This window comes from Bubalus kerabau, chromosome 1 (genome assembly GCF_029407905.1).
Source record: "Bubalus kerabau isolate K-KA32 ecotype Philippines breed swamp buffalo chromosome 1, PCC_UOA_SB_1v2, whole genome shotgun sequence".
Taxonomy (NCBI): domain Eukaryota; kingdom Metazoa; phylum Chordata; class Mammalia; order Artiodactyla; family Bovidae; genus Bubalus; species Bubalus kerabau.
The window spans coordinates 5,448,901-5,473,969 of record NC_073624.1 but is presented as its reverse complement, the minus strand read 5'-3'; the positions used below and the strand labels follow the sequence as shown (position 1 = coordinate 5,473,969).

General features: G+C 54.7%; 1 protein-coding gene across 2 annotated transcripts in view; it reads right to left on the bottom strand.

Annotated features, from left to right (window-relative positions):
* SULT4A1 (sulfotransferase family 4A member 1) overlaps positions 1-22,230 on the bottom strand; it is a 35,792-nt gene extending 13,562 nt beyond the window's left edge. For both annotated transcript variants that reach the window (XR_008709292.1, XM_055566013.1), the window contains exons 1-4: positions 22,028-22,230; positions 5,245-5,375; positions 4,003-4,083; positions 2,182-2,308 (exon numbers count right to left, since the gene is read on the bottom strand). Coding sequence is in view for 1 of the 2 variants with exons in the window: in XM_055566013.1 (XP_055421988.1) it covers positions 2,182-2,308; positions 4,003-4,083; positions 5,245-5,375; positions 22,028-22,196 (508 nt within the window). In the remaining variant the exon portion in view is untranslated. The remainder of the gene's footprint in view (positions 1-2,181; positions 2,309-4,002; positions 4,084-5,244; positions 5,376-22,027) is intronic.
* Between the last annotated feature and the right edge of the window lie 2,839 nt (positions 22,231-25,069).

The following is a 25,069-nucleotide window of genomic DNA, read 5'->3' as shown; positions in this document are numbered from 1 at the left end:
GGTGGTGGGGGTGGAACAGAGCAGAAGGCCCTCTTCAGGCCATTTATGGAGAAGGAAGGGGGCGCTCTGGAAGGGGATGGGGGTTGAGTGGGCAGAAATGAATCAACAGTGCAGGCTACAGCCAAAGGCCTCACTAGGCCCGCTACTGGTTGAGCCCTGGCCCTCCTGGCCTGGCCCCCCCACGGCCAAGGTTTCAGGCTCCAGGTCTCGCACCCTCCCGTCGGCCTGGCACATCCCCGCTCCTCCCACACCAGGAGGAGACCCACACACAGGGCAGGACATGAGGGCCAGGCCAGCCTTCCCGATCTTCAGCATGGGGGCGAGTCCAGAGAAGGAAGGGACCTGACCAACTCGCTGGCAGGCTGGTAACCCTGGGGGCCCCGAGCAGACGCTCCCAAGTCTGGGCCCACAGCTGGCACACAGACCGGCATCCTGGGCCTGAGCAGTCCACTGGGCATGGACATGGAGACCAGAACACTCCCACCCTCCCAGAGAACACTCGCAGACAGACAACCAGGGCCTGAGGATGGGGCGGTGGGGGGGGGGGGACTCGGGGACAGGGAGGCCGAGAAGACAGGGAATGCAGGCACTCCTCCACCCTGCTCCTGTCCCCTGGCACTCGGGCCCAGGCACCACCACCCCCCCACCCCTGCCTTGCAGTGTGTGCGTCACAACCCCTGACACAGGCCTCGGGGCAGCGCGCCCAGACTGTCAGTGGACGGACAGCAAGTTTCACTGCCTCTTCTGCACGGCACTCAAGCTCTTCAGCACCTTGGACAGGGAAGGCAAGCCTCCTCAGAGCAGGAAATAAACCGGACCAGGTGCTCAGGTGCAGGGGCTGTGGGGGACCACAGCAAGCGTGTGCAGCCTTGAACGTCAGTGCTGGGCAGTGCCGTGACCTTCACAAGGTGGAGGGGCCTGTGCTGAATAACTTTTAACTCCTCCGGCCTGAGCAGGGGGCTTTTAAGGTCTGTACCGTGGGGCAGTGTGAACGCAGTGGACACCCACTGTTTGCAGTGGTGGTGTTCCCATGCTGGCGGCTGCTTTAAAGGCAGCAACGCAAACCAGGACTTAAAACACAGCTTTGGGAACCAAATACCTGACAGACCAGGAGGGGCCCGAGCCAGCTGATGGGCTGGGCGGAAGGGAGGTTGAACAGAGGCCTTCAGCAGGTTCCCAGGGCCTTAAGGCACAACTGCTGAGGCCACCTACACTTGTCCCTTCCCATCCGGGGTCCCTCCTCCCCAGGCTGGGCTGAAGCAGAGACGCAAGGGCAGGAATGAAAGGGCCTCGGGCACAGTGGGGAGCTCACTCAGGAGGTCTGGTCTTCAGCCAGGCTCCAATTCAGCCGTCCCAGGTCCCATGTAAACTTGGGGTGCTGCGCTCCTGTACTGCCTCTATGCGCTTTATCATGCTCTTGCCACGTAATCTCATTGCAGAACTCCTGCCCTGCCTGGGCTGGACAACAAATGGACAACCAGGCTGAGGGTTCCCCAAGCTGGGAAATAAAACAGCAAGTGTATTTGCAGGAGAGTCTCCAGACAGACTTAATTCATTTCAAAACTCTCCTGAGCACAAAGTCTTAAGCAGCAGGGTGAACAGAGAAGCCAGGGTTGGCAGGTAGGGGAACAGAATCAACACCACGGCCAAGGGGACAGCTCCCTCCCTGGTCTGCTCCTCCCCAGGGAGGGCAGACATGGACGGAGGGGCCCTGGCAGGCTCGGCCCCTGCCGAAGCCTCTCCCCTTGGAACGTGATTCCTGCCTAGAGCACTGTCCCGTCCCTCACTCGGAGTGAACCCCACCTGCCACACTGGCCTGGGGCTGGCGGCCACGTCTGACCCTCAAGTCCAGCTGAAGGCCTGGGGCCCTCACACGAAGCCGCAGCCTCCACACTGGCCTCAGGCACCAATAACAGGGGGATCTAGGCCACTGTTCCCACAGCTTGGAATCCAGGCAGGGATACAGATGCTTTAAACTGGGAGACTTCTCAGAACCCCAAGGGTATGGGGAGAGAGATGGGCTTCGGCATTGAATGCCCGCTCGGCCTGGCACAAGCTTCCTGACCTCCCTCAGCCCAAGCTCCACTGCCCACCAGCAGGGAAGCAGGCCAGCCCTGCGGTTATCACAGTCCTGGGGTGATGGGAAGCACCCCTGCGGGAACATCACACACAGACACTCACACTTGTCGTTCATGAACCTCCGGCAGAACTCCTGGAACGTGCCTCGGTAGCTCATGGTCCGCAGCGAGCGGTGGAACTGGTAATAAGACACCACCAGGTCCTTGGGGTTCCGGGCCATGTAGATGACCTGCGGTGGGGGGGTGGGCAGGGGGAGGAGGAGGCACAGGCGGGCAGACGGGGGAGGTTAGTCTGTGATCCTCTGGCCCAGGAAGGCCGCCCTGAGCAGGCTCTGCTGACCTACAAGCTACTCTCCTAGCCCATTACCCATGGTGAGGTCAGCCCTTCACACGCCAGGACCAAGTGCCTTCTCACCGTTGCTCTGTCTCAGCAGAGCTGCACTCCTGTCCACACAACAGCGTCAGCTAGGACAATCACTTTCGTGTTTGATCACACTTCTGTCCTCTAGCACTACTTGTTTTTTTAAACTATAGTTGATCCTTTAGAGAAGACTCTTGAGAGTCCCTTGAACTGCAAGGAGATCAAACCAGTCAATCATTAAGAAAATCAGTCCTGAATATTCACTGGAAGGACTGATGCTGAAGCTGAAGCTCCAATACTCTGGCCACCTGATGCGAAGAGCTGACTCCTTGGAAAAGACCCTGATGCTGGGAAAGACTGAAGGCGGGAGGAGAAGGGGCCGACAGAGGCTGAGATGGTTGGATGGCATCACCGACTCAACGGACATGAGTTTGAGCAAGCTCTGGGAATTTGTGATGAACAGGGAGGCCTGGTGTGCTGCAGTCTATGGGGTCATAAAGAGTCAGACACAACTGAGTGACTGAACTGATAGTTGATATACAGTATTATATGTCACATGTATAAAATACAGTGATTCAAAATTTGTAAAGAGTACACTCCTTTTACATAAGATATCTGCTATATTCCTCGCGATGTACAATATACCCCCGTAGCTCGTTTTATACACGTTGTTGCTGTTGTTCACTCGCTCAGTCGTGTCCGACTCTTTGCGACCCCATGGACTGCGGCACGCCAGGCCTCCCTGTCCCTCACCATCTCCCAGAGTTTGCCCGAGTTCTTGTCCATTTTATGTAACAGTTTGTATCCCTTAGTCCCCATTCCTATCTTGCCCTGCCCGCTTCCCTCTCCCCACTGGTAACCACTGGTTTTCTTTTTATCTTTGAGTCTGGTCGCTTTTATTACATTCACTAGTTTGTTGCAGTTTTTCAGATTCCACTGAAAGAACCATATAACATGATACCAAGCAGTGTTTGCCCTTCTCTGCCTGACTTGGCATAATGCCGCCCAAGTCCAGCCCCCCTGCTGCAAATGCCAGAACACCCTTCTCTTTTTACGGCTGAATGGTTTTCCACTGTACACATCTACCAGACCTCTCATACCCATTCATCTGGTGACGGGTGCTGAGGGTGCTTCCGCAGCCTGGCGATTGGACACTGGGCTGCTATGAACGCTGCGGTGTCTCCAGCACTACTTTAAAATCAGCAGAAGACAGAAAAATTATGGTCCTGACCCTCCTGGTGATGAGAACTATAGACCTCAAACATCTCATGCAGTGAGAAAACAGAAAAAAGCAGAGACAATGAAAGCAGCCGTGAGTCCTTAAGTCTTAAACAGGAAGAGGCTGAGCCCTGGCTGGTCAAGTTCAACTGTGAGGAAGAACCCAGATAAGCAACATGGATATAAAACACTAGCGACAAGGCTCAAGGACATCTCTCCGGGGATCCCACCCCACCGAGGTTCTCCGGGAACTCGTGCCTCTGACAGACCACAGCTTGGACTGGCACATGTGTCCCTGGTTCCAGGAGTGGGGAGCGGCTGGGAGCAGTGGGGAGCCAGGGTTACCTTGGAATCGCCGTTGTGGAGGTCGGAGGGCAGGAAGCGGTAGGGGAGGTGGCTTTTGATGAGGCGGGGAGATGTCAACTCCTGTGGCAGGCAGAGAGGGGAGGCGGTCAGAGGAGGACAGGCAGACTTTCTGACCAGCCCAGGCCCAATGGGGCCTCGGACGAGTCAGGACCAGCACCCCTGCCCCAGAAACGTCTCCCTGAGATACAACCCCCAGCCCTGCCCAGGCTGGACCCTGGGGGGCAGACATGAGCCAGACACAGGTACCAACAGCCTGAGTCTAGGTGTACCAGCAGGGGTCTGCTCAGAGGACACAAGGGTGGGCTGCAGACTGGAGTGGCCAAGAGCGGCCGCAGGACGGGCCATGAAGGGCCACGGAGGAAACAGAAGCACAGGGAGGGGGGCTGCTGGGCTCTGCAGTGGTCTCAGCGCAGGGTTCCCCGCTGCTCCTGGCCACCCCTGGCCCCTCCATCGGCCAGCGCTCCGCCCCCAGGCCCTGACTCAGGGGTCCCTGCCAACAGGCCCTAGCCTGTCCATGTTGCTCCTGTCCGGAGGGGCCACCGTTCGACCACTAGGACCCTTGGTTTTCCTGTCCTGTGGGCTCTAAGTGCTGCAAGGGCTCTGACGTCACAGGGTCAGCTCAGTTCTGGGTGGGACCCCAAGGCCAGGAGCAGGGCAGCAGCAGCAGACGCCCACCCAGCTCCACAGGGGGGCTTGGCCAGCGGCAATGCGAACACTGACCTCTCAGAGCTTCAGAATGCCCATCTCACAGGAGAATGGACAGGGAGGGACTACGCGGGAAGTGAGGCCTGAACTGAGAGGTGGCGGAGGGGAGAGTGGGGAGAGTGCAGAGAAAAAACCCAGGTAACATGAGCGGTGGGCCGGACGGGACTCGGGGATGTTTGTTTCACTCTTGGTACCAAGTATTTATGATGCAAACACATCCTACACAGTCCCCACAACAGGCAGGATGAACCACAGGAGGAGGCCCCTCACCCCACCTTCCCCCCTACTCCCGGCAGCTGCCGCCTTTCCTCCTCGAAGTCACCCCCTGTCACCCTCTGGTTCAGTTCCAGGGTCACCGTCACCAGCTCAGGCTGGCAGTCTCTCCCTGCCAGCCACCTGGGACCCCAGGAGCTCGCTGTTTTCCTTCTAACCAAAGGGGCCAGGAACCCCTTGGGAGCAACCACAGGAAGGCCCCCAAGGGGCTCACGTAGGCTGTGATGCCTGCCCCGAGCCCACCTTGATGATGTCCAGGCCTGGTTGCGGGTACTCCAGGACCGGGAGCTGCTCGTCGATGTTCATCAAGCCGATCTCATCAGGGTCGGCCCCCTGGCTCACCAAGTAGACCACTTCCTGCAGCAAGCTGGTGCCTGGAGGGAGAGAAGCTGGTGAGGGGGCGCCTGGAAGGAAGCCCAAGGGCCAGCCCTACTCTCAGGGGAGCACCGACCACCCCAGGAAAGGGCTGAAGGGTTGCAGGTTTTGTGGGGAGGTCTTGGCAGTGTCCTGAGTCAAATGGAGGAAGACTGGCCGCCTCGATGCCACCTCTCGAGGTGACTGTGGCTGAGCCGGCCTTTCTGAGCTCCTGTCTTGCCAGCACCAAATGCAGACAGGAGATTTCTCGAGGCCGCCATGAGGGGTGAACAGGACGTGCGGTGCCTGCCTCCCCCAGGGACCCGAGGACTGTGATGAGCACATGATATCAGTCCTGGGCTTCCAGAACCTGAATTTCCATTTACCCAGGAGTGATAAGGGTCCAGGGGAATGACTGGCCAGTCAATTATTTACAATGAAAACCACATCTGCTGGTATCTACTAAAGCAAAACACGTGTCTGACCTGTAACGAGACATGTACCAGGACAACACCGAGAGACATGGACCGGAACAGCCCCACAGTTACTCAGAGGAGCAAAAGGCGGAAGCAGTGACAGATCTCCTCTTCTTGGGCTCCAAAATCACCACGGATGGTGACTGCAGCCAAGAAATCAGAAGACATGTGCTTCTTGGTCGGGAAACCACGCCAAACCTAGACAGCGTGCTGGAAAAGCAGAGACGTTGCTCTCCAACAAAGGCCCTGTGGTTGAGGCTGTGGTCTTCCCGGTGGTCACCTAGGTTATGAGAGATGGACTGCAGAGAAGGCAGAGCGCTGAAGAACTGATGCCTTCAAACTGTGGTGCTGGAGAAGACTCTTGAGAGTCCTTTGGACAGCAAGGAGATCCAACCAGTTAATCTTAAGGGACATCAACCCTGAATACTCATTGGAAGGACTGATGCTGAAGTTGAAACTCCAGTATTTTGGCCATCTGATGCTGAACAGCTGGTTCACTGGAAAAGTCCCTGACGCTGGGAAAGATTGAGGGCAGAAGGAGAAGAGGGCATCAGGGGATGAGATGGCATCACCGATGCAATGGACATGGACTTGGGCAAACCCTGGGAGATGGTGACGGACAGAGAGGCCTGGCGTGCTGCAGTCCATGGGATCGCAAAAAGTCAGACACGACTGGGCAACTGAGGAACAGCAGCAGCCAGGACCACGCTGAGAGACACAGACCAGGACAGCCCTGCAGCGCTCCTCAGAGGAGCAAACCTTGGGAACAGCGGAAGCGTCAGTGAGCAGCGGGATGAATGAATCAGCCCCGAGACTCGGACGACGGGAGCCACAAAGGGCGGCAGCACCCGGCAGGGCCGGGTCCAGACACGACGCTGAGCACAGTGAGCGAGACGCCAAAGGAGTCTGCCCCGTGGCTGTGGCCGCCCTCCAGCCTGAGACGTGGGGACCACCACCCCATTTAGAGGTGAGGTTCCTGAGGCCTAATGGCCCAAGGTCACAGCGCCAGTGTGTGGCTCCCATCCGCCTATTCCTCCTGCCGAGGCCCAACCACCCAGCAGCTCAAGACAGCTGCACTTGGGTGGGGCAGGCGGGGAGAGTGGGGGTGGGAACTGGGGGGTTACCCTTAGAAATCAGACCGTGAGCAGTTTCCTCCCAAGGAGGTCTTCAGGCTTCCCTGGTGGTTCAATGGTAAAGAATCTGCCTGCAGTGCAGGAGATGTGAGTTTGATTGCTGGGTTGGGAATATTCCCTGGAGGAGGAAATGGCAACCCACTCCAGTATTCGTGCCTGGGAAATCTCATGGACAGAGGAGCCTGGCAGGCTACAGTCCACGACTGAGCGGCCAAACCACCACCACCAAGGAGTTCTTCAGGATCTACATTTAGTGCTCCCCCCCCACCCCAGGAACCCCCACAGGCATGACCCAGACGGCCATTCCTGCACATTAGTATGTCTAACATCAACACAGCAATTTCACAGGCTCCATGAGTGCCTCCATTAAGGAGCTGCGCCGGAAGGCCAGCCTCGTTAGAGCCCACAGGAAGCTCTCTGCAGCCTGTCCCTCACAGCCCCCTCTCCAGGGCAGCCCTGTAAGTCCATTTCCTGGTGGGGCACCACTTGGCCCTCCAGCTCAGGAGGGCACACCATGCCCCTGCCGGGCACCAGGGAGGACGGGGAGTGGGGGACCCGGGATCAGCTCGGGCAACAGCCCCTGGTGTCCCCAGGCCAGCCGGATATGAACAAACCACACGGAAAAGAGCGACCGGGGATGATGACTCTACCAGGCAGTCACCACCAGGGTCCAGACAAAGCCCCTCAACCGAAGTCCAAATGCAGGCCCTGCAGGCAGCCCGGCTCTGCAAGCTCTCCACCTGGTGCCTCCCCTGCCCACTGGCACCTCCAAGTCCCGCCACTGAGGTGTCCCCCCTGCCCAGCCCATCCACCCACTCTCCTGGCTACCGTGGCCAGGAAGCCTGGGCCTGGGCCCTGCCTGCTGTTCTCACGTCCAGGGACGCCGTCCTGCTCAGCCTGTGGCCTCCTCTCCCCGGCTCTGGCCCTCTGTGCTGCAGCCAGCCTTCTCCACCACCCACTGCACCCAGCACCCAGGGCCCAGGCCTGCTACGGGCTGCCCTTCTGCCTAGTCACCTTGGACTTGCGCTTTGGACCACCACTCAGAGGCCTCCCTGGACCCTCCAAGTCTCCCTAGCCCCGTGGACACCGGGCACCCTGGGCTTCCTGTCCAGCTGCACGCAGCACTCTGGGCACCGCTGGGGAGCTGACGGAGGGGCAGCTCACGTGGGCAGGGAGCAAGGCCGTGTCGTGTTACTAGTTTCTACAGCAGCTGTAACCAATTACCACCAACTCAGCGGCCCAGAACAACCCAGGTATCGTTCTGGGGGGCCAGGAGGCCAGCACAGGTCTCACAGCACTAACACCAAGGTGGTTGGCAAGGGTGCGCCCTGTTCTGGGCTCCAGGGAGAAGCTAGACCCCTGCCTCCTGCCGCCCCAGGTCACATCCCCTAACACCTGCGGGCACCGCTCACCTGGACCGCTCACATCAGAAATACCTCAGTCTCCTTGCACCCCAAGCCAGGTCACCTTCCCGCGAAGATGGGCTGATGGGTGACACCGGGGCAAGGCCCGACACAGCCAAGGCAGGGTTGACAAGCACCCCCTGGGTGGATAAAGAAGCTCAGGGTTCAGGTTCCGGGCCAAGGTCACAGAGCTGGGGAGGGGAGAGCGACCCCTGGAGTGGTGGGAACCACAGCCCTACACCGACGGCCTCTCCAGCACCCCTGGGGGTGCACGGGGGGGCCACAGCCAGCCACCCGGACGGGATGGGCAAAAGCAGGTGGGGGTGAAGCCGGGCCTCAGCCCCCTCCCCGCACCCCTCTGCGTCTGATCCCCTTGGGGAGAGGTGCCCAGGAGGCCAACCCGCCGCCCAGCAAATTCAAGGTGAGGTGGAGGAGAGCCAGGCTTTCAACCCAGGGATACACGGGACTGGCCAGGCGGGAGTAACACGAGCCACACGCTTTCCGGCAGCTCATTTTCAAGTCAACAGATGCGAGTCAATGGCTCACAGGCGTGCTTCTGCTGACGGCAGGGAAACTGCTCCCAGGCGGCTCTGAGGCAGCGGCAGTGACTCTGACCTGCGGAGAACACTGAGGGTTCAGGTGGAACTCCCTGGGGATGGCTGGCGCAGAGCCCGTCAAGATTCCCACCAGAACCCTTGGGGACAGGACGGACCAGCACGCCACGGTCGGAGTCAGTCGGAACTGGACCCCCAGGCGCCAGGATCCCGGGGCTGGGAAATTTTGGAATTCTGTTCTTTTCATTTTTATTCTTTACCAAAGATCACACGTGTACACCTGGTTTAAAAGTCAGGAGAGGATTTCCCTGGCGGTCCAGTGGTTAAGAACCCGCCTGCTGATGCAGGGGACGCAGGTTCGATTTCTGGTCCGGGAAGACTCCACAAGCCAAGGGGCAACTAAATCTGAGCCACCAGGAAGAGGAGCCCCCCATGCTCAACGCAACTAGAGAAAGCCCGCACGCAGCAAGGGCGATCAGCACAGTCAAAAATAAATTTAAAAAAGAGTCAAAAGACTGAGGTCAGAAATCTCACGCCCCTCCCCAACCCACTCCTGTGAACATAGCAAAGCCCTGCTGATTCTTCTCTTACCCTCCAGTTTCTGACGTGCTTACACTGTTATTTCACGTCTGTACGTTCTGATGGGTTACTGACTTCTGACTGAGCCGCCTTCCTTCCTGCAGGCTTCTCTCCCCCACACGGTCCTGGCACAATTCTCGGTCTAATCCAAAGTACAGCGTGTAGTGGTAGCGCTTCCTCGCTCATACGAGACTGTGTTTCCTTTGCTTGCTCGCTCACTGTTTTATGTGCCTATTAACAATTCCTTGCCCGACTCTAGATAATTATTCCTGGCAAACACTCCCCACACAGCCAAATGCAGGGGCTGCGCTCACACCCCATGAATCTCTGAGGGTTGTGCCCTGCCCCCCGGCGCCCCACGAATGTCTCCCCGTGTCTCCGTGGGGCTGGAGGGACCCAATCTTCTAGCCGTGTGCCCCTTGGTGTCCGCGTGCACGGCGGCAGAGCCCACCCTCTATGAGCTGGAGCCTGATGACAAGCGTCTGATTCTACCTCGCTCGGGACGGCTGGCTGAGCTGGGTATGGGATTCCAGGCGGGGACCCTGAATGCACTGTTCCCATCTTCCAGCTGCCAGCGCTGTGCTGAGAAGTCTGAGGTCTTGGTTCCTCGTCCCTTGAATGTGGCCCATTCTTATCTCTGGAAGCTTTGCGATCTTGTCTGAAATTTCACAGTTAAGTGCTTCAGCCAGGTCTCTCATTCGTGGTGCCTGGAGGCACATTCAGGCACGAGGGGGCCTTTAACTCAAGCTCCAGTCTGGAAATCCTGACTTCCAGTATCTTTCTCCCGCTGTCTTATCCCTCTTTCTGGAACTCTGAGATCTTCTACTTTTCCTACCTCTTTGCTCCCACTTGTCATCAATTTGTAACAATTTCTGTTCCACTTTCCGGGACATTTGCTCTGCTTCACCATCCAAACCTCACAGCTGACTTTTTAAAATTTCAGCTACAATGTTTTTAATTCCAAGAGTTCTTTCAGGATCCTTACTTGCTCATTCCTGGTGTGACTGCCTTCTTCACCAAGAGCGTACCTGACTTCACTCTCTTACAGTGGGACAGAGTCAAGAGTGCCAGGGTGGTTCTTTTTTTAGGTTTTCTTCTGCTCTGCACATTGTGTTGGATTCTGCTGAGTGCCTTTTGCTGCTTTTTGTCTTCTTTTGGCAGGTCTCTGTCCTTCCTGTTGGAGATGCTAAGATCTGGAGACCTTGAGTCCACCGACAGGTGAGAACAAGCCCCAGGACACAGTTCTCTGCAGTGAACACGCCTACCGACCGCAGGGCCTCACATGTTTGAGTGCAGCCCAGCCCAGCACCCTCACGGCTATGACAGCAGATGCCCGCGTGGCAGCATTTCTAAGTCTTCACTTTGGGGTCAATTTCTCCAGAGGAGACGCCTCTGCTCTCTGCCCTGGGGGACCACAGGCATCCCAGAAGAGCCGAGCAGGAGGGCGAGGCTGTGGTCTTCACCTGATGTCCATTTCCGACGCAGCACTGTATCCCACCCTATTGCTGTGTGTGACAGTCCCAACTCCATGGCCTCTCTGGACCCACTTCCCCCAAAGAAACGTGTCTGTCTTTGCAACAGCCTCCTGCCTTCAAACTCCTCCAAGGGGCACAGCGTACGACTCCTGGGCCCTGCAGTGAAAGGGTCTATGTACCTGCTGCCCTCCCCTCTGCTGGCATTAGGTTCTCTAGCTGCTAAGTCAGCTAACACTGAGCTTCCGAAATCCACAGTCATCGCACTCCTCCTCCCAGGGGCTCGGACCTTCCTACTTCTGGTCATCACATAATGAGGTCTGAAGAGGACACAGGGACAAGCACCTGTGCTCAGTCCACCCCATGGGTGCTCTGCAGGCACCGGACACAAAGGTGCCACAGCTGGGGTCAGTCTAGCTCCCCCAGGAAAACAGAAAACCTCCTGGAACCCTCCTCCTCTATGGGAAGAAAGCATTAAGCCACTGGAGGAGGGGCAGCAAAACCTGCTGCTCCGCCCCAACCCCAGGTGCTGGTGAAGACCCACCGTGGCTGGAGACTGGGTGAAAGAAAAGAACTCTGGCCCTATGGGCAGGGCAGAAGCCCATCCGTGGGATCTGAAGACCCCAAATGCAGAAAGAGCGATGTGAGACTCTTTCCCGCATAAGACCCACCATCAAGGCAGAGTTGGCAGCCACTGGAGGGCATCACTGAGAAAGTTCCATCAAGACCAAGAAACCCAGAGCCTACCTAAGGCTGCAGCTGGACCAGGCAACGCCCTCAAAACCCTCCTCTTTCAGCCAGTAACAGAGCAACAAGTACCCTGAGGGAGAGGACAGGGTATGGGGAGAAACCCCTCTTAAGATTCAGACCAAATGCTGAAGGTAGGGCTGGGAAAGACTGCAGGCAAAAGGAGATGGGGGCAGCAGAAGATGAGATGGTTAGATGGCATCACTGACTCAATGGACATGAATCTGAGCAAACTCCGGGAGACAGTGGAGGAAGCCCCTTGTGCTAACCAGTAGGTCCAAACACAACCTAGCACCTGAACAACAGGACAGGAACACTGGGGAAAGAGCTTCAGCACCAGCCCCACCACGTGAAGCACAGCTGATGCTACGGGGTTAACACTCAAGCGACCAGAGAGATAACAGAACTCAGACACAGCCCAGCTCCTACCAGACGGACTCCGTGCCCACACTAATGGCCAAGAAGAGACAGGCTGGTTTCAAAGCGTCAATACAAACTGAGCGTCATCTCCTAGGCAGGCTGATAGGAAGTCTAGGGGTCCCCAAGGAAGAGGGCTCTGGAATTCTCAAGGAGGAAGAAAGGACAAACTTTTTCCTCTACATTCCTTAGGATTATACAGTGCCTGATGAACTATGGACGGAGGTTCGTGACATTGTACAGGAGACAAGGAGCAAGGCCATCCCCATGGAAAAGAAATGCAAAAAAAGCAAAATGGCTGTCTGGGGAGGCCTTACAAATAGCTGTGGAAAGGAGAGAAGCGAAAAGCAAAGGAGAAAAGGAAAGATATAAGCATCTGAATGCAGAGTTCCAAAGAATAGCAAGGAGAGATATGAAAGCCTTCCTTGGCGATCAATGCAAAGAAATAGAGGAAAACAACAGAATGGGAAAGACTAGAGATCTCTTCAAGAAAATTAGAGATATCAAGGGAACATTTCGTGCAAAGATGGGCTCGATAAAGGACAGAAATGGTATGGACCTAACAGAAGCAGAAGATATTAAGAAGAGGTGGCAAGAATACACAGAAGAACTGTACAAAAAAGATCTTCACAACTCAGATAATCACGATGGTGTGATCACTCACCTAGAGCCAGACATCCTGGAATGTGAAGTCAAGTGGGGCTTAGAAAGCATCACTATGAACAAAGCCAGTGGAGGTGATGGAATTCCAGTGGAGCTATTTCAAATCCTGAAAGATGATGCTGTGAAAGTGCTGCACTCAGTATGCCAGCAAATTTGGAAAACTCAGCAGTGGCCACAGGACTGGAAAAGGTCAGTTTTCATTCCAATCCCAAAGAAAGGAAATGCCAAAGAATGCTCAAACTACCGCACAATTGCACTCATCTCACACGCTAGTAAAGTAATGCTCAAAATTCTCCAAGCCAGGCTTCAGCAATAAGTAAACCATGAACTTCCAGATGTTCAAGCTGGTTTTAGAAAAGGCAGAGGAACCAGAGATCGATCAAATTGCCAACATCTGCTGGATCATTGAAAAAGCAAGAGATTTCCAGAAAAACATCTATTTCGGCTTTATTGACTATGCCAAAGCCTTTGACTGTGTGGATCACAATCAACTGTAGAAAATTCTGAAAGAGATGGGAATACCAGACCACCTGACCTGCCTCTTGAGAAACCTGTATGCAGGTCAGGAAGTAACAGTTAGAACTGGACATGGAACAACAGACTGGTTCCAAATAGGAAAAGGAGTATGTCAAGGCTGTATATTGTCACCTTGCTTATTTAAGTTATATGCAGAGTATATCATGAGAAATGCTGGGCTGGAAGAAGCACAAGCTGGAATCAAGACTGCTGGGAGAAATATCAATAACCTGAAATATGCAGATGATACCACCCTTATGGCAGAAAGTAAAGAAGAATTAAAGAGCCTCTTAATGAAAGTGAAAGAGGAGAGTGAAAACGTTGGCTTAAAGCTCAACATTCAGAAAACTAAGATCATGGCATCTGGTCCCATCACTTCATGGGAAATAGATGGGAAAACAGTGGAGACAGTGTCAGACTAATTTTTCTGGGCTCCAAAATCACTGCAGATAGTGATTGCATCCATGAAATTAAAAGACGCTTACTCCTTGGAAGGAAAGTTATGACCAACCTATTTAGCATATTAAAAAGCAAAGACATTACTTTGCCAACAAAGGTCCGTCTAGTCAAGGCTATGGTTTTTCCAGTAGTCACGTATGGATGTGAAAGTTGGACTGTGAAGAAAGCTGAGCTCTGAGGAATTGATGCTTTTGAACTGTGGTATTGGAGAAGACTCTTGAGAGTCCCTTGGACTGCAAGGAGATCCAACCAGTCCATTCTAAAGGAGATCAGTCCTGGGTGTTCTTTGGAAGGAATGATGCTAAAGCTGAAACTCCAGTACTTTGGCCACCTCATGCGAAGAGTTGACTCATTGGAAAAGACTCTGATGCTGGGAGGGATTGGGGGCAGGAGGAGAAGGGGACGACAGAGGATGAGATGGCTGGATGGCATCACTGACTCGATGGACGTGAGTCTGAGTGTACTCCAGGAGTTGGTGATGGACAGGGAGGCCTGGCGTGCTGCGATTCATGGGGTCGCAAAGAATTGGACAGGACTAAGTGACTGAACTGAACTGAACTGAACTGAATGTATCCTGCCTGAGCACAGTCTCTGGATTAAACCTTCTGGCTAATTCTGTTATCTTAAAATGTAAGTTAAGGAGTAGGTCTGGTGAGGTCTTTACAACCTCCAGACATTCTTTGGATTCACTGGAGAGTGTATAACTCCACTGCTAACACTAGCAAGCGGGTACCCTTTCTGCCCCCTTCTGATGTCTATGTCAGAAGCTTTCTCTATCTTCTTTATACTTTAATAAAACATTATTACACAAAAGCTCTGAGCGATCAAGCCTCGTTTCTGGCCCCAGATTGAATTCTTCTCCTCCGGAGGCCAAGAATCCCGGCATCTTTTCAAGGTTCAGCAACAACCTTTCAAAACGATTCCAGTCTCTAATGCTGGCACAGTGTCCAGCATTCAATCAAAGAGTAGTAAAGAGTAGTGCACATCAAAAAAAAAAACAAAAAAAATCCCAGTCAGGAGATGAACAATCAACAGAATCAGACTCAGAGAATATTAAAGGATTCTGACTCAAATGTTGAAGGATTTCATGGAGAAGATGGACAACAAGCATAAACAGATGAATATTTCAGCAGAGAGATGGAAACCACAACGGAAATGCTAGAGAAAAAATAAAAACACAATAATGGAAATACAGAATGCTTTCAGTGGGCCCATCAGTATACCTGATACAGTGGAAGGGTCAGTCAACCTGAAGACTGACCAACAGTAGTTACCCAAACTGAGACACAAAGAGAGAAACAGGGTGAAAAAATACAATGTCCAAGAGCTATAGGACAGTATCAAACCATCTAACACATATGTAATTGGCATCTGAAAAGAAGAAGAGAGAACGGGACACTAGAAATAGTTGCAGTGGTGATTGAGAATTCTTCCAAAATAAGGAAAGGCATCAAAGCACAGCACTGAGATGCTCAGGAACCCCAAGCAGAATAAGCATCCTCCTCCCCTAAAAAATATATATATCTGGACACCTAATATCCAAGCGCTGAAAACCAAAGACAAAGCGAACATTTCAAAGGCCACCACAAGGGGGAAAAAAGATCCATTCCAAAAGGAACAAAGAATTACAGCTGACTTTTCAGCAGAAGTGATGTGAGCCAGCAGACAACAGCATGGCACCTCTGAAGTCCTGAAAGGTGGGAGGGGGGAGGCACAGGAGGATGCTCAGTCCCACAGTGAACAGATGAGAGGCGTTCTGGAAACAGAGGTCCACATCAGGTAATCAGAGGGGAGGGAAAGGGAGAGGAAGGGAAGGGAAGGCAGGAGCACCCCAGACAGAGGCAGCCAGGCTGGAGGGAAGGGACAGCCAGGCGTGCTCACCGTGCTGGTGAGTAAGGGCAGGACAGCTGACCACCAGAGGACGGCTACGGGGTGGACTTCACCGCTGCCCGACGGCCATGGCGGAGTCGGGGGAGAGATCGAACCCTCGAGGGCGTGCTCTGGCGTTCCTAAGAGGTCACTTTGGCTGCAGAGTGAAAGGTGAACCCAGGAGGCAGGCCACACAACAGTCCAGGTGAGAGAGGAAGGCTCCTGAGACTGCAGCAGGGCTGAGAGGGGTGGGCAGGTTTGAGTACTTCCTGGGGGGAGGAGCCACAGAAGCACAGTAAGGAGGTGCATGTGGGGGCAGGGGACGGCAGTCCTCACTGCCTTGGAGGAAGGAGAGGTAAGGAGCCCCATGAGACCCTGGAGCTCAGAGCTGGCTCGGGGCCTCCTCCTAATTCCACGAGTGTCAGCAGATGTTCGTCCCGGTGGCCCTGCTCCTGTCTTCCTCCAGAACCTTGTGGGTTCCTCTGGAGGCTTTCAATCCAGGTCTCATAGGGTGATGAGAAGACTGCTCCCCCAGCTAACCCTGGCTCTTGGGACCAGCCATCTCCTTCCTCAAAGCCAAGCCTTCTCGAGTATGGGTGAACAGCTGGAGTCAGCAAAGGGAAGGAAGAGGGAGGAGGCAAGGGAGAGGGAGGGGAAGGACAGAGGAAGGCGACAAGTCATCTGGAACCAAACCTCTGGGGACGTCTTCAGGGAGGCGGGTAAGCAGGTGCTAGCTGGGGAGCACTCATCACCCTGGAGCTGGAAGGCAGGGATGCTGACTCTGATCTTGGCACAAACGTGAGCTCAGGGTGGGTGGCGAGTTCCTCCCCAAAACTTCCTAGCCTGCTTCCGGATCTGGATTTGAGGCCAGTCTCCTCCCCAGGCTGGGGGAACATGATAACCATCCCTGGAAACCTGGGAGCATCCAGCCCAGAACCGAGGCCAGGTCACCGCTTTCCCTCTGTCCAGCTCTTCTGGGGCTGGCTCCTCCCCACCGTCCGCAAGTCAAACCTGCATCCTCGGGCGCTGACACCACCCTTGCCCCTCAGGGGGCCTGTTTCTATCCAAGGGAGGCAACAACGAAGAACACGAAGCTGCTCCGAGGCTCAAACACGATGGACAGGGAGGCCCCACCAACTCTCACAGCCAGGTCCCGCCACCTCCTCCATGCAGCCCCCCTGCAACCCTCCTCCTCAGAGCCCCTCTTCCTGGGCCCCTGACCTGACCCCGAGAATGAGCACCCTGGCCCGTCAGGCCGCTGTCAGCATTAGGAGCCTGGCTTTCCAGTGTCCAAGTGAGCTCCTTGAGGGCTGCGTTCACAACACTCCCTGCGCCCATCTCCCGGGCCTGGGGATGCTCTCAGCCAAAGATCATCCAGCCTGGGGCCTGTGGGCCTCCCCGCCCCAGGGGGGTCTTAATGCTTAAGACTTACATGAACCCATCAGGTCTAACCCTCTCATTTTTCAAGAGCAAACTGAAGTCACACAGCAATAGGGCTGGAGTTGGGCCAGGCTCTCCCGTCCCCCCGGGAGTGACTCACTGCCCCCTGCCCCCTACCAGTGACCAGAGAACGGGGGTGCACTTCAAGACGGGTGGGAGCCAAAGGAAAAAAAAACCAGGAGCGGGGATGCCCAGGTCGAGCCAAGGAGCACATTCCAGAGCCCACGTGATCTCCACGGCTTCGGGGACAGACGTCGCCCAGACAAGATCGGATTTAACACTGGACACCCTGGGCTTCCCTCATGGCTCAGTCAGTAAAGAAGCCACCTGCAATGCAGGAGACCCCGGTTCGATCCCTGGGTCAGGGAGATCCCCTGGAGAAGGAAATGGCAATCCGCTCCAGTATTCTTGCCTGGAGAATCCCATGGACAGAGGAGGAGCCTGGCAGGCTACAGTCCATGGGGTTCCAAGAGTCGGACATGACTTAGCGACTAAAGAGAAAGAGAGAGCCTGGGACCAGAGGCTGTAAGAAAGAAGGACCGTCAACACTGGACAGCGAGGAGAGTCCCCGGACACTGGAGGCACCACGGGCTCCCACCGTGGGGTTGCAGCGCGAACTGGCGCCATCCCGCAGGACCTCCGTGACGATGGCAACGGCTACAGCCCTGCTGTCCAGCGCGATGACCACTAGCCACGTGCGGCTCCTGAGCTCGTGGAGTGTGGCCAGTGCTACTGAGGAACTCAATCTCTATAATTTTATTTCAGTTCCTTAAACTTCGATACCCCCCTGGGAACTAGAGGCTCCCGAATTAAGACAGCACAGTCCTAACCTGTCACCTGAGCTCCAATGTCAGAAACACAGAAAAGTTCTAGAAGTACTGGAGTGCTGTGGAGAAGAGCAGGGTCCGATTGTTACGGCCTCTCCCATCAGACGTTCCCCACCAGAGGAGGCAGGTGGACAGGGGCCTGGGGCCACCTGCAAGTTCACTATGACCCCCCCCCAAGGGGTCCCGTGGGTCCACACTGGAGCCGTCCGTCCCCTGGCAGACAGAGCACTCCCTGAAGACAGGCACCCAACGGGACTTTTCTCTGCATGCCCAGCCCCAAGGAAAGGTCTGGGCGCCACGGGTGCTCAGGGAGTGAAAGCTGGCATTGACGACACCCTGCCCTCTGCTTATGGCGCATCCGGTCCAGGCAGGAGCCCTGGCTCATCACCCCACTCATCCTCACAGCTGCCCAGCAAGGCGCCGAGGCGGCCTCTCCCACCCTCGAGGGCAGCACAGCTCAGACCAGTAGTCTCACCTGCCCAGGGCCAGCCAGCAGGTGAGTAGCACAGCTGCATTCAAACGCAGGCTCCAAAGCCAGGCTCTCAATGTCCAAGCCAGAGCCTCCTGCAGACCCACTCCTGGTGGGGAGGAGGAAACAGGGAGGCGGGGACGGGAAAGGAATGGAATCGTGAAGTGGGCCGATTGAAGTCCCCGTGGTCCAGGACTCAGAACTCTGACAAAACCCCTAAAACCCTGAAGCATCCTCAGACTTCCACCCCAGAGCAGGGGAGAGAAGGTGGGATCCTCCCTCCTCCTTGGGGCCTGAGTCCAGCTCCCTCCTCCAGAGGGGCAGGGGCGAAACTGGCTGTGGACCAGAGGACGGATTAGACCTGACTCCCTCAGCTGCTGTGTGACTCTGAGCAAGTTCCTGCCTTCTCTGAGCCTCTGGATTGACACGGCAGAGGGCCGGGCACACGGGATTCGCCAAGGGGCCACTTCACCACTTCATGGGCCCAGGCCAACTACACCTGGCCTGCGTTCAAAGTAACAGCCCCTTCAAGGGCCCAGGAGCAGAAGTCGCCTCTGTGACTGCGCGGTTCACCATGTGGATTTCACAGCAGGGGAATCGCCTGAGGGCAACTGCCCGGGGTGGGGTGGGGGACACGAGGGAACCCAGATCCTGCCCCCAGGCAGCTCCTCCTGCCACACCAGATGCCACTGAAGAGGACCTCCAGGGTGTGCCGTCTTTGGTTGAGTGAAAACTAGATTTGGGGGACTGATTCTTCGGGCCCCTCTGGGATCATTTTGAGTAATGAACTTTATAGGCAGTGGGGGCTGAGAGGACATGGGACCTCCAGAAGCACTGGTCTCAGCAAGGTCATCCTTCCTGAGAAAACGTCTCACTTTTCCTGTCACCACCCCACGACATGGACAAGCAGGGTAGACTGGGTGAAGGTTAAGAACCAGGAGGAAAGCAAAAAAGGAACAGCAGATACTGGTCTACACAAACCCGTGACACTCTGCTGCTTCATCCCGGGCCTGCCGTCAACTCAAACAAGCCTCGTCCCAGGCACTTGAGCCTGGGCGAGGCACTGCACCTCCCAAAGTTTCTGTGCCGGACTTCTGAAATGGAGACCACCTCTGGTCAGAGAGGTCCGCAGACAGCTTACTGCCATGAACACAGGCCTTTGTAAGTGACAAAGCACGGAGTATGGCAGGTCGTCAGCTGAGCGCTACTAATGTCCTTTCCCTCTGGCTCACACACAGTTCGAACAAGGGCATCTTCAGGCTGCCTGTGCACACGCTCAGTCGCTTCAGATGTGTCCAGCTCTCTGCGACCCCATAGACTGTAGCCCGCCAGGGTCCTCCATCCATGGAATTCTCCAGGGAAGAATACTGGAGTGGGTTGCCATTTCCTTCTCCAGGGCGGGTCTTCCCTACCCAGAGATCAAACCGGAGTTTCCTGCATTGGCAGGTGGATTCTTTGCCATTGAGTCACCAGGGAAGCCCTTAAAATGGGTTTGTGTTTTCAGTTGTGTCCGACTCTTTGCAACCCCATGGGCTGTAGCCCGGTGGCCTCCTCTGTCCATGGGATTCTCCAGGCAAGAATACTGGAGGGGGGTGCCATGCCTTTCTCCAGGGGATATTCCTGACCCACGGGTCAAATCCACATTTCTTACGTCTCCTGCATTGGCGGGCAGGTTTTGTTTTGTTTTTTTTTTTTACCACTAGCGCCATCTCAGGCTGCCCGGTCCGCAGGTAAAAGGCAAAAGGACCCAGCAGGGGGCAGATGGAGAAACAGTAAGGGCCTGGAAAGACCGTAAGGGGAAAAATAATTTTAAGCTTTGAAAAGGAGGCTCTTTCGGGCTGTGTGCAAAGGGACCCCACACCAGGATCTCTGGCCAAGCTGGGTTCTCTGTTTCCGAAGGGAAGAGCCAGTCTTTGCTCTCCTTCTGAGAGGAAACTCAGAAGGACATGTTTTTATCTTTGAAAGATGCAAGTTACAAACAAGATGTGAGGTTTGGTTATCCAGAAAACTTCCTTAAACTAACACCTCATTCCCATCAAGGTGCCCAGCCAGGTCCCTGCAGAATCCCAGCAGGCCCCCAACACTGGGCCCATCTAAAGCCTCCCCACAAGCTTCAGGGCCGTGCCTTTCAAGCAAGCTCTATGCCCGGGGCCTCCCCAGCCTGCCAGCGGCCGAGCTTCTCCGCCACCATCTCCTGCTCACGAAATGGAGGGGCATAACAGAGAACCACAACTGCCCATCTGCCACTCCGAAATCCTCAAGGGTGCCCACATTTTTCACAATTCAGAGGTAGGCAGACCCTGCCCTAAACAGACAGGAGGCCATTTTCAGCCTTCAGTGATCCCACATAACAGGAGGGAAGCGAAGTGCTCTCCCGCCCACACCCAGCTGGGGGTCTTCTATATATGAATGACATCCCTGGCTCTAAAATCTGACCAATTGTGAATCCCCACACTTCCTTTCCTTCTTCCCAAAGACAGCCCAGCAGTGCCTCCAGACTCCTCTCCACCCCTCCACTCACAAGCCCCTTCCTCAGCCTTCCTGGGAGGACCAGGCCTACCCCCTGGGCATCTGGGACCCTGTACAGTAAGGACAGCCAAGCCTACGGGCTCTCCCAGCAACCTGCCGGCCTGCTCCTCCGACCACACGACCTCAAGGCCACCACCCTGGACACCAGGCCAAAGACGCACTGCACAGTCTGGGTTCAGAGCAGCGAATCCCTCTCTCTTCAGGACAGCGGCAACAACGGAAACCCGCAGGAATGTTCAAACAGGAAAGTTGCCCCTTTTCCCTACAAACCTCGGAAGAGGCACTACATCAAAAATCTCTTACATCAGGTCCTGGGCACATGCACACCCCCCTGGCCTTAAATCTCAGCTCCTCCTGCTCAGCAGCTGTGTGACCTTGGGCGAGCAACCTCCCCTCTCTGAGCCTCAGTGCCCACCACAGAGTGGAAGTGGGAACGATCACCTGGACTTCACACAGTGGTCATGAAAGTCACATCTTAATGCTAGGAAATGTGACTGCCCTGGGTCCCGGAGGCCAAGATATACCAGGGTGAAGGAGGCGGCCCTGAATCAGGGGGGACGCATCGGACACGGCACTCTGGGCACGGGCCAGTCCCATCCCCCAGCCAGTGCCCACGCAGGAAATGGGGGAAGCACGCAGCCCTGACGCCCGTTTCACCCCCTCCCCAAGATCATCACCAATACAGCCCTGACGCCCCGTTTCACTCCCTCCCCAAGATCATCACCAGGACTTGGCGCTCATCAAAGGGCTGAACCGAACCCAAGAACAGAGAGGTTGAGTGATTGTCCAAGGTCACACAGCCAGCTGGACATCGGGAGGGGAGGCAGGGAAGGGTGGCGGGCCTGGGCCTGTCTGCCTGGCAGCTGCTGCCGCCAAACAAGGCTCCATCCCCACAGGACGCCACCTGGCCACGGACACCGGGGGCTCAACCTCCAAACACCTGCTTTTCCCCCAAACCCTCGCCGACCACCCCCACCCCGCCCTGTCGGGCTCCAGGCATCGCGCCCCCGCCCTCAGCCCCCCACCCCCAGTCGGCCCCCCGCCTCCCCGGGCGCGGGCCGCAGGGTCCACGCCGGCGTGCCGCAGAGCCAGCCGGGGCGGGGTCCGCGCAGGACTCACCGGACTTGGGGTAGGTGACGATCCACACGTCGCTGGGCCGCACCGGGAAGTTGGCGATCTCCTCCATCTTCCCGCGGCAAAAGGGCGGCAGCCGCACGCCGTGGAACTCGAAGTACTTGCTTTCGAACTCGCCCGGCGTACTGGGGGTCTCCGCCTCGCTCTCCGCCATGCCGCCGCCCGGCCCCGCAGCCCCGCAGCCCCGCAGCCCCGCCGCCGCCGCCGCCCCGCACCCTAGCCCGCCGCCCCGCAGCCGCCGCGCGGCGCTCCTCCGCAGGCGTGACGTCACGGCGCTCCTCCGCAGGCGTGACGTCACGGCGCCGCCCGTCCCGCGCCCCGCCCCAGCCGGCGCGGGAGGGCGGGGGCGCTCCGTGTCGTGACGTCACGACGCCGGCGTGGATGCGGGCACGACGTCAAGGCCCGAGCCCCGCCCCAGCCACCCCTCGCCCACCCTCCCTGAGGGCCGTCCAGGACCCCGCCCCCCGCCCTCCTCCTGGCCGGTAGTCCGCATCACCTTCATCACTCATGTGTTAACCAACCCAGGGATTCCAGCGATTCTGTCCTTCAGCAAAGCTTCAACACAAACTCAATAAACACTGCAACTAGCAATGACCCGAAAGATTCATTCATCGTTCATTCAACAAATATTTAGGGAGCCTCTGATCTGTACCCGCCACGGGTCGAGGGTCCAGACCAGTGATACTGGCAACAGCCCAGCCCCCTTGGAGCTTACATTTGTGAATAACCAAGACAATTTCAGATCAGAATAAGACCTGTGAATCACACGCTTACAATATCCTGAGAGCAGGAAAGGGTTAAATCTGTTAATTGAAGATTTCCAGGGCCCACCCCAGAACTCATGATACCCAGGACCCTTGGGGTAGTGCTCCACAAGTCTGTATTTAAAACGTACTTCTTAGGCAGACTACAATTAGAGAACAACTGAATTCTATAGAGGTTTTAGAACAACCCCTCATCCATTCACTCAAAAAACACACACAGGCAAAGCTCATTTTATTGTGCTTTGCAGATGCTGTGCTGTTTACAAATAGAACATTTGTGACAATCTTGCATTGTCAAATGATGGTTAGCAATTTTTAGCAATAAAACATTTAATTAAGTTATTGTACATTCGTGACTTTTTTTAAGAAACAATGCTATTGCACAGGTTCAGTGTCCCTGACTGTGAAAAGGGAATGATACTCTCTACTTCTAGGTACTGCAGTTGAGAGGACAGAGATAATTATACCAGCAGGAATTCAGAGCTGTGGGACTTCCCTGGTGGTCCAGTGGTTGAGACTCTGCACTCAATGCAGGAGACCCAGGTTCGATCCTTGGCCAGGGAACTAGATCCCACATGCCACACAAAGATCAAAGATCCCGCAAGCTACAACTAAGACCCAGCATAGGCAAATAAATAAATTAATTAATTTAAAAAAGAATCCAGAGCAATGCAGGTGGATAGGACCTACCTTCTCTCTCTCCTTCTTCCCCGGGATTGAGACACTCACAGTCTGGCAAGGGGGACATTGGCCATGTGTACACGGTGGATGAAAAGTGCAAAGAGAGCATTAACTCTGATTCAGGGGGCTTGAGGATGTCTTTACAAAAATGCAAGAGAAGATTCCAAATACCAAGACATCATTAAGAACAATTAGGTAATGGCACAAAGACAGACAGCCAAAGGCTGGAGGAACTGAGCAAAGAAATGAGCTGGTGTTTCAGGTGAGGGTCTCACTATGGAAGAGCAAGGAGGAACCCCGTCCTTTTAGATTAGAATCTAAGCTATTTCATGAATTTATAATTTATTTTAAAAATCTATTCCTTATCTTTGCTGAAAAGGCCTTTAAGCACTGTATTCCAGCAAAACCAGGCAGAGCCAGTGCCCAGATCTTGGTTTCTAAATACTTCCCCACAAAAAGGAACCAGTTTCTCAGAGAGAAGGCCACTTCCAGGGCTGGGCAAAGAAAGTACAAGATGAGCCTAAAATATCTTTGGGGCAGAAGAAGAAATCATTAAAAATGATGGGGCTAGGTCAAAAGAACACAGGAGCTAGCTTGAAATTAGGAACAAATTAACACTTTGTACCTATTAGACAAGAATTAGAAACAACTCAAATGTCCATCAACATTAGACTGGATAAATTGTGATATATTCATACAATGGAATTCTTACTATACAGCAATTTAAAAAAGAATGATTGGTGTATGCAACAACATAGGTGAATTTCACAGTCAAAATGATGAATAAAAGAAGCTAAACATATAAGGTGGTATGTTGGATTACTCTATTCGTATACAATTCAAGGACAAACAAAACTAATCTATGATCAGAGGTCAGAAAAGTGTTCAATTTGAGGCAGCAGAGGGGGTTGACTGGGCAAAGACACAAAACTACCCTCCAAAGTATTGGAAACACTGTGTTAATGTCTTGCTTTTAGTGATGGTCACATGATGATATAAGCATAAATACAGATGAATACAGATGTGGATATAAATTTAGATGCGGACTCCATACCACGTTAAAGATCCCAAATCACCTACATGGTTTTCCCACCAAAAATTCATATCCTGGATCTAATAAATCAGGACAGAATACAAAACCGAAGGAAAGGAACAGTCTGTGTAACAACTCACCTCTACTCTTCAAAAATGTCAATATCATGAAAGACAAAAAAAAAGTTGAAAGAACTTGTTCTAGATAAAAGGACTAAAGATAATTGAAAAGGACATTCTTGGGGCAATTTGCAACATATGAATGTGGACTCTTTATAAGCTGGTAATATTGTATTATTGTAATATAATATTGACAGAATCTCCTGGTGGCTCAGCAGTAAAGAACCCACCAGCAGTGCATGTGCGCATACTCAGTCACTTTAGTTGTGTCTGACTCTTTGCCACTCCAGGGACTGTAACCCACCAGGCTCCTCTGTCCATGGGATTCTCCAGGCAAGAATACTGGAGTGGGTTGCCATGCCCTCCTCCAGGGGATCTTCCTGACCCAGGGATCAAACTGATGTCTCCTGCATCAAAGGTGGATTCTTTA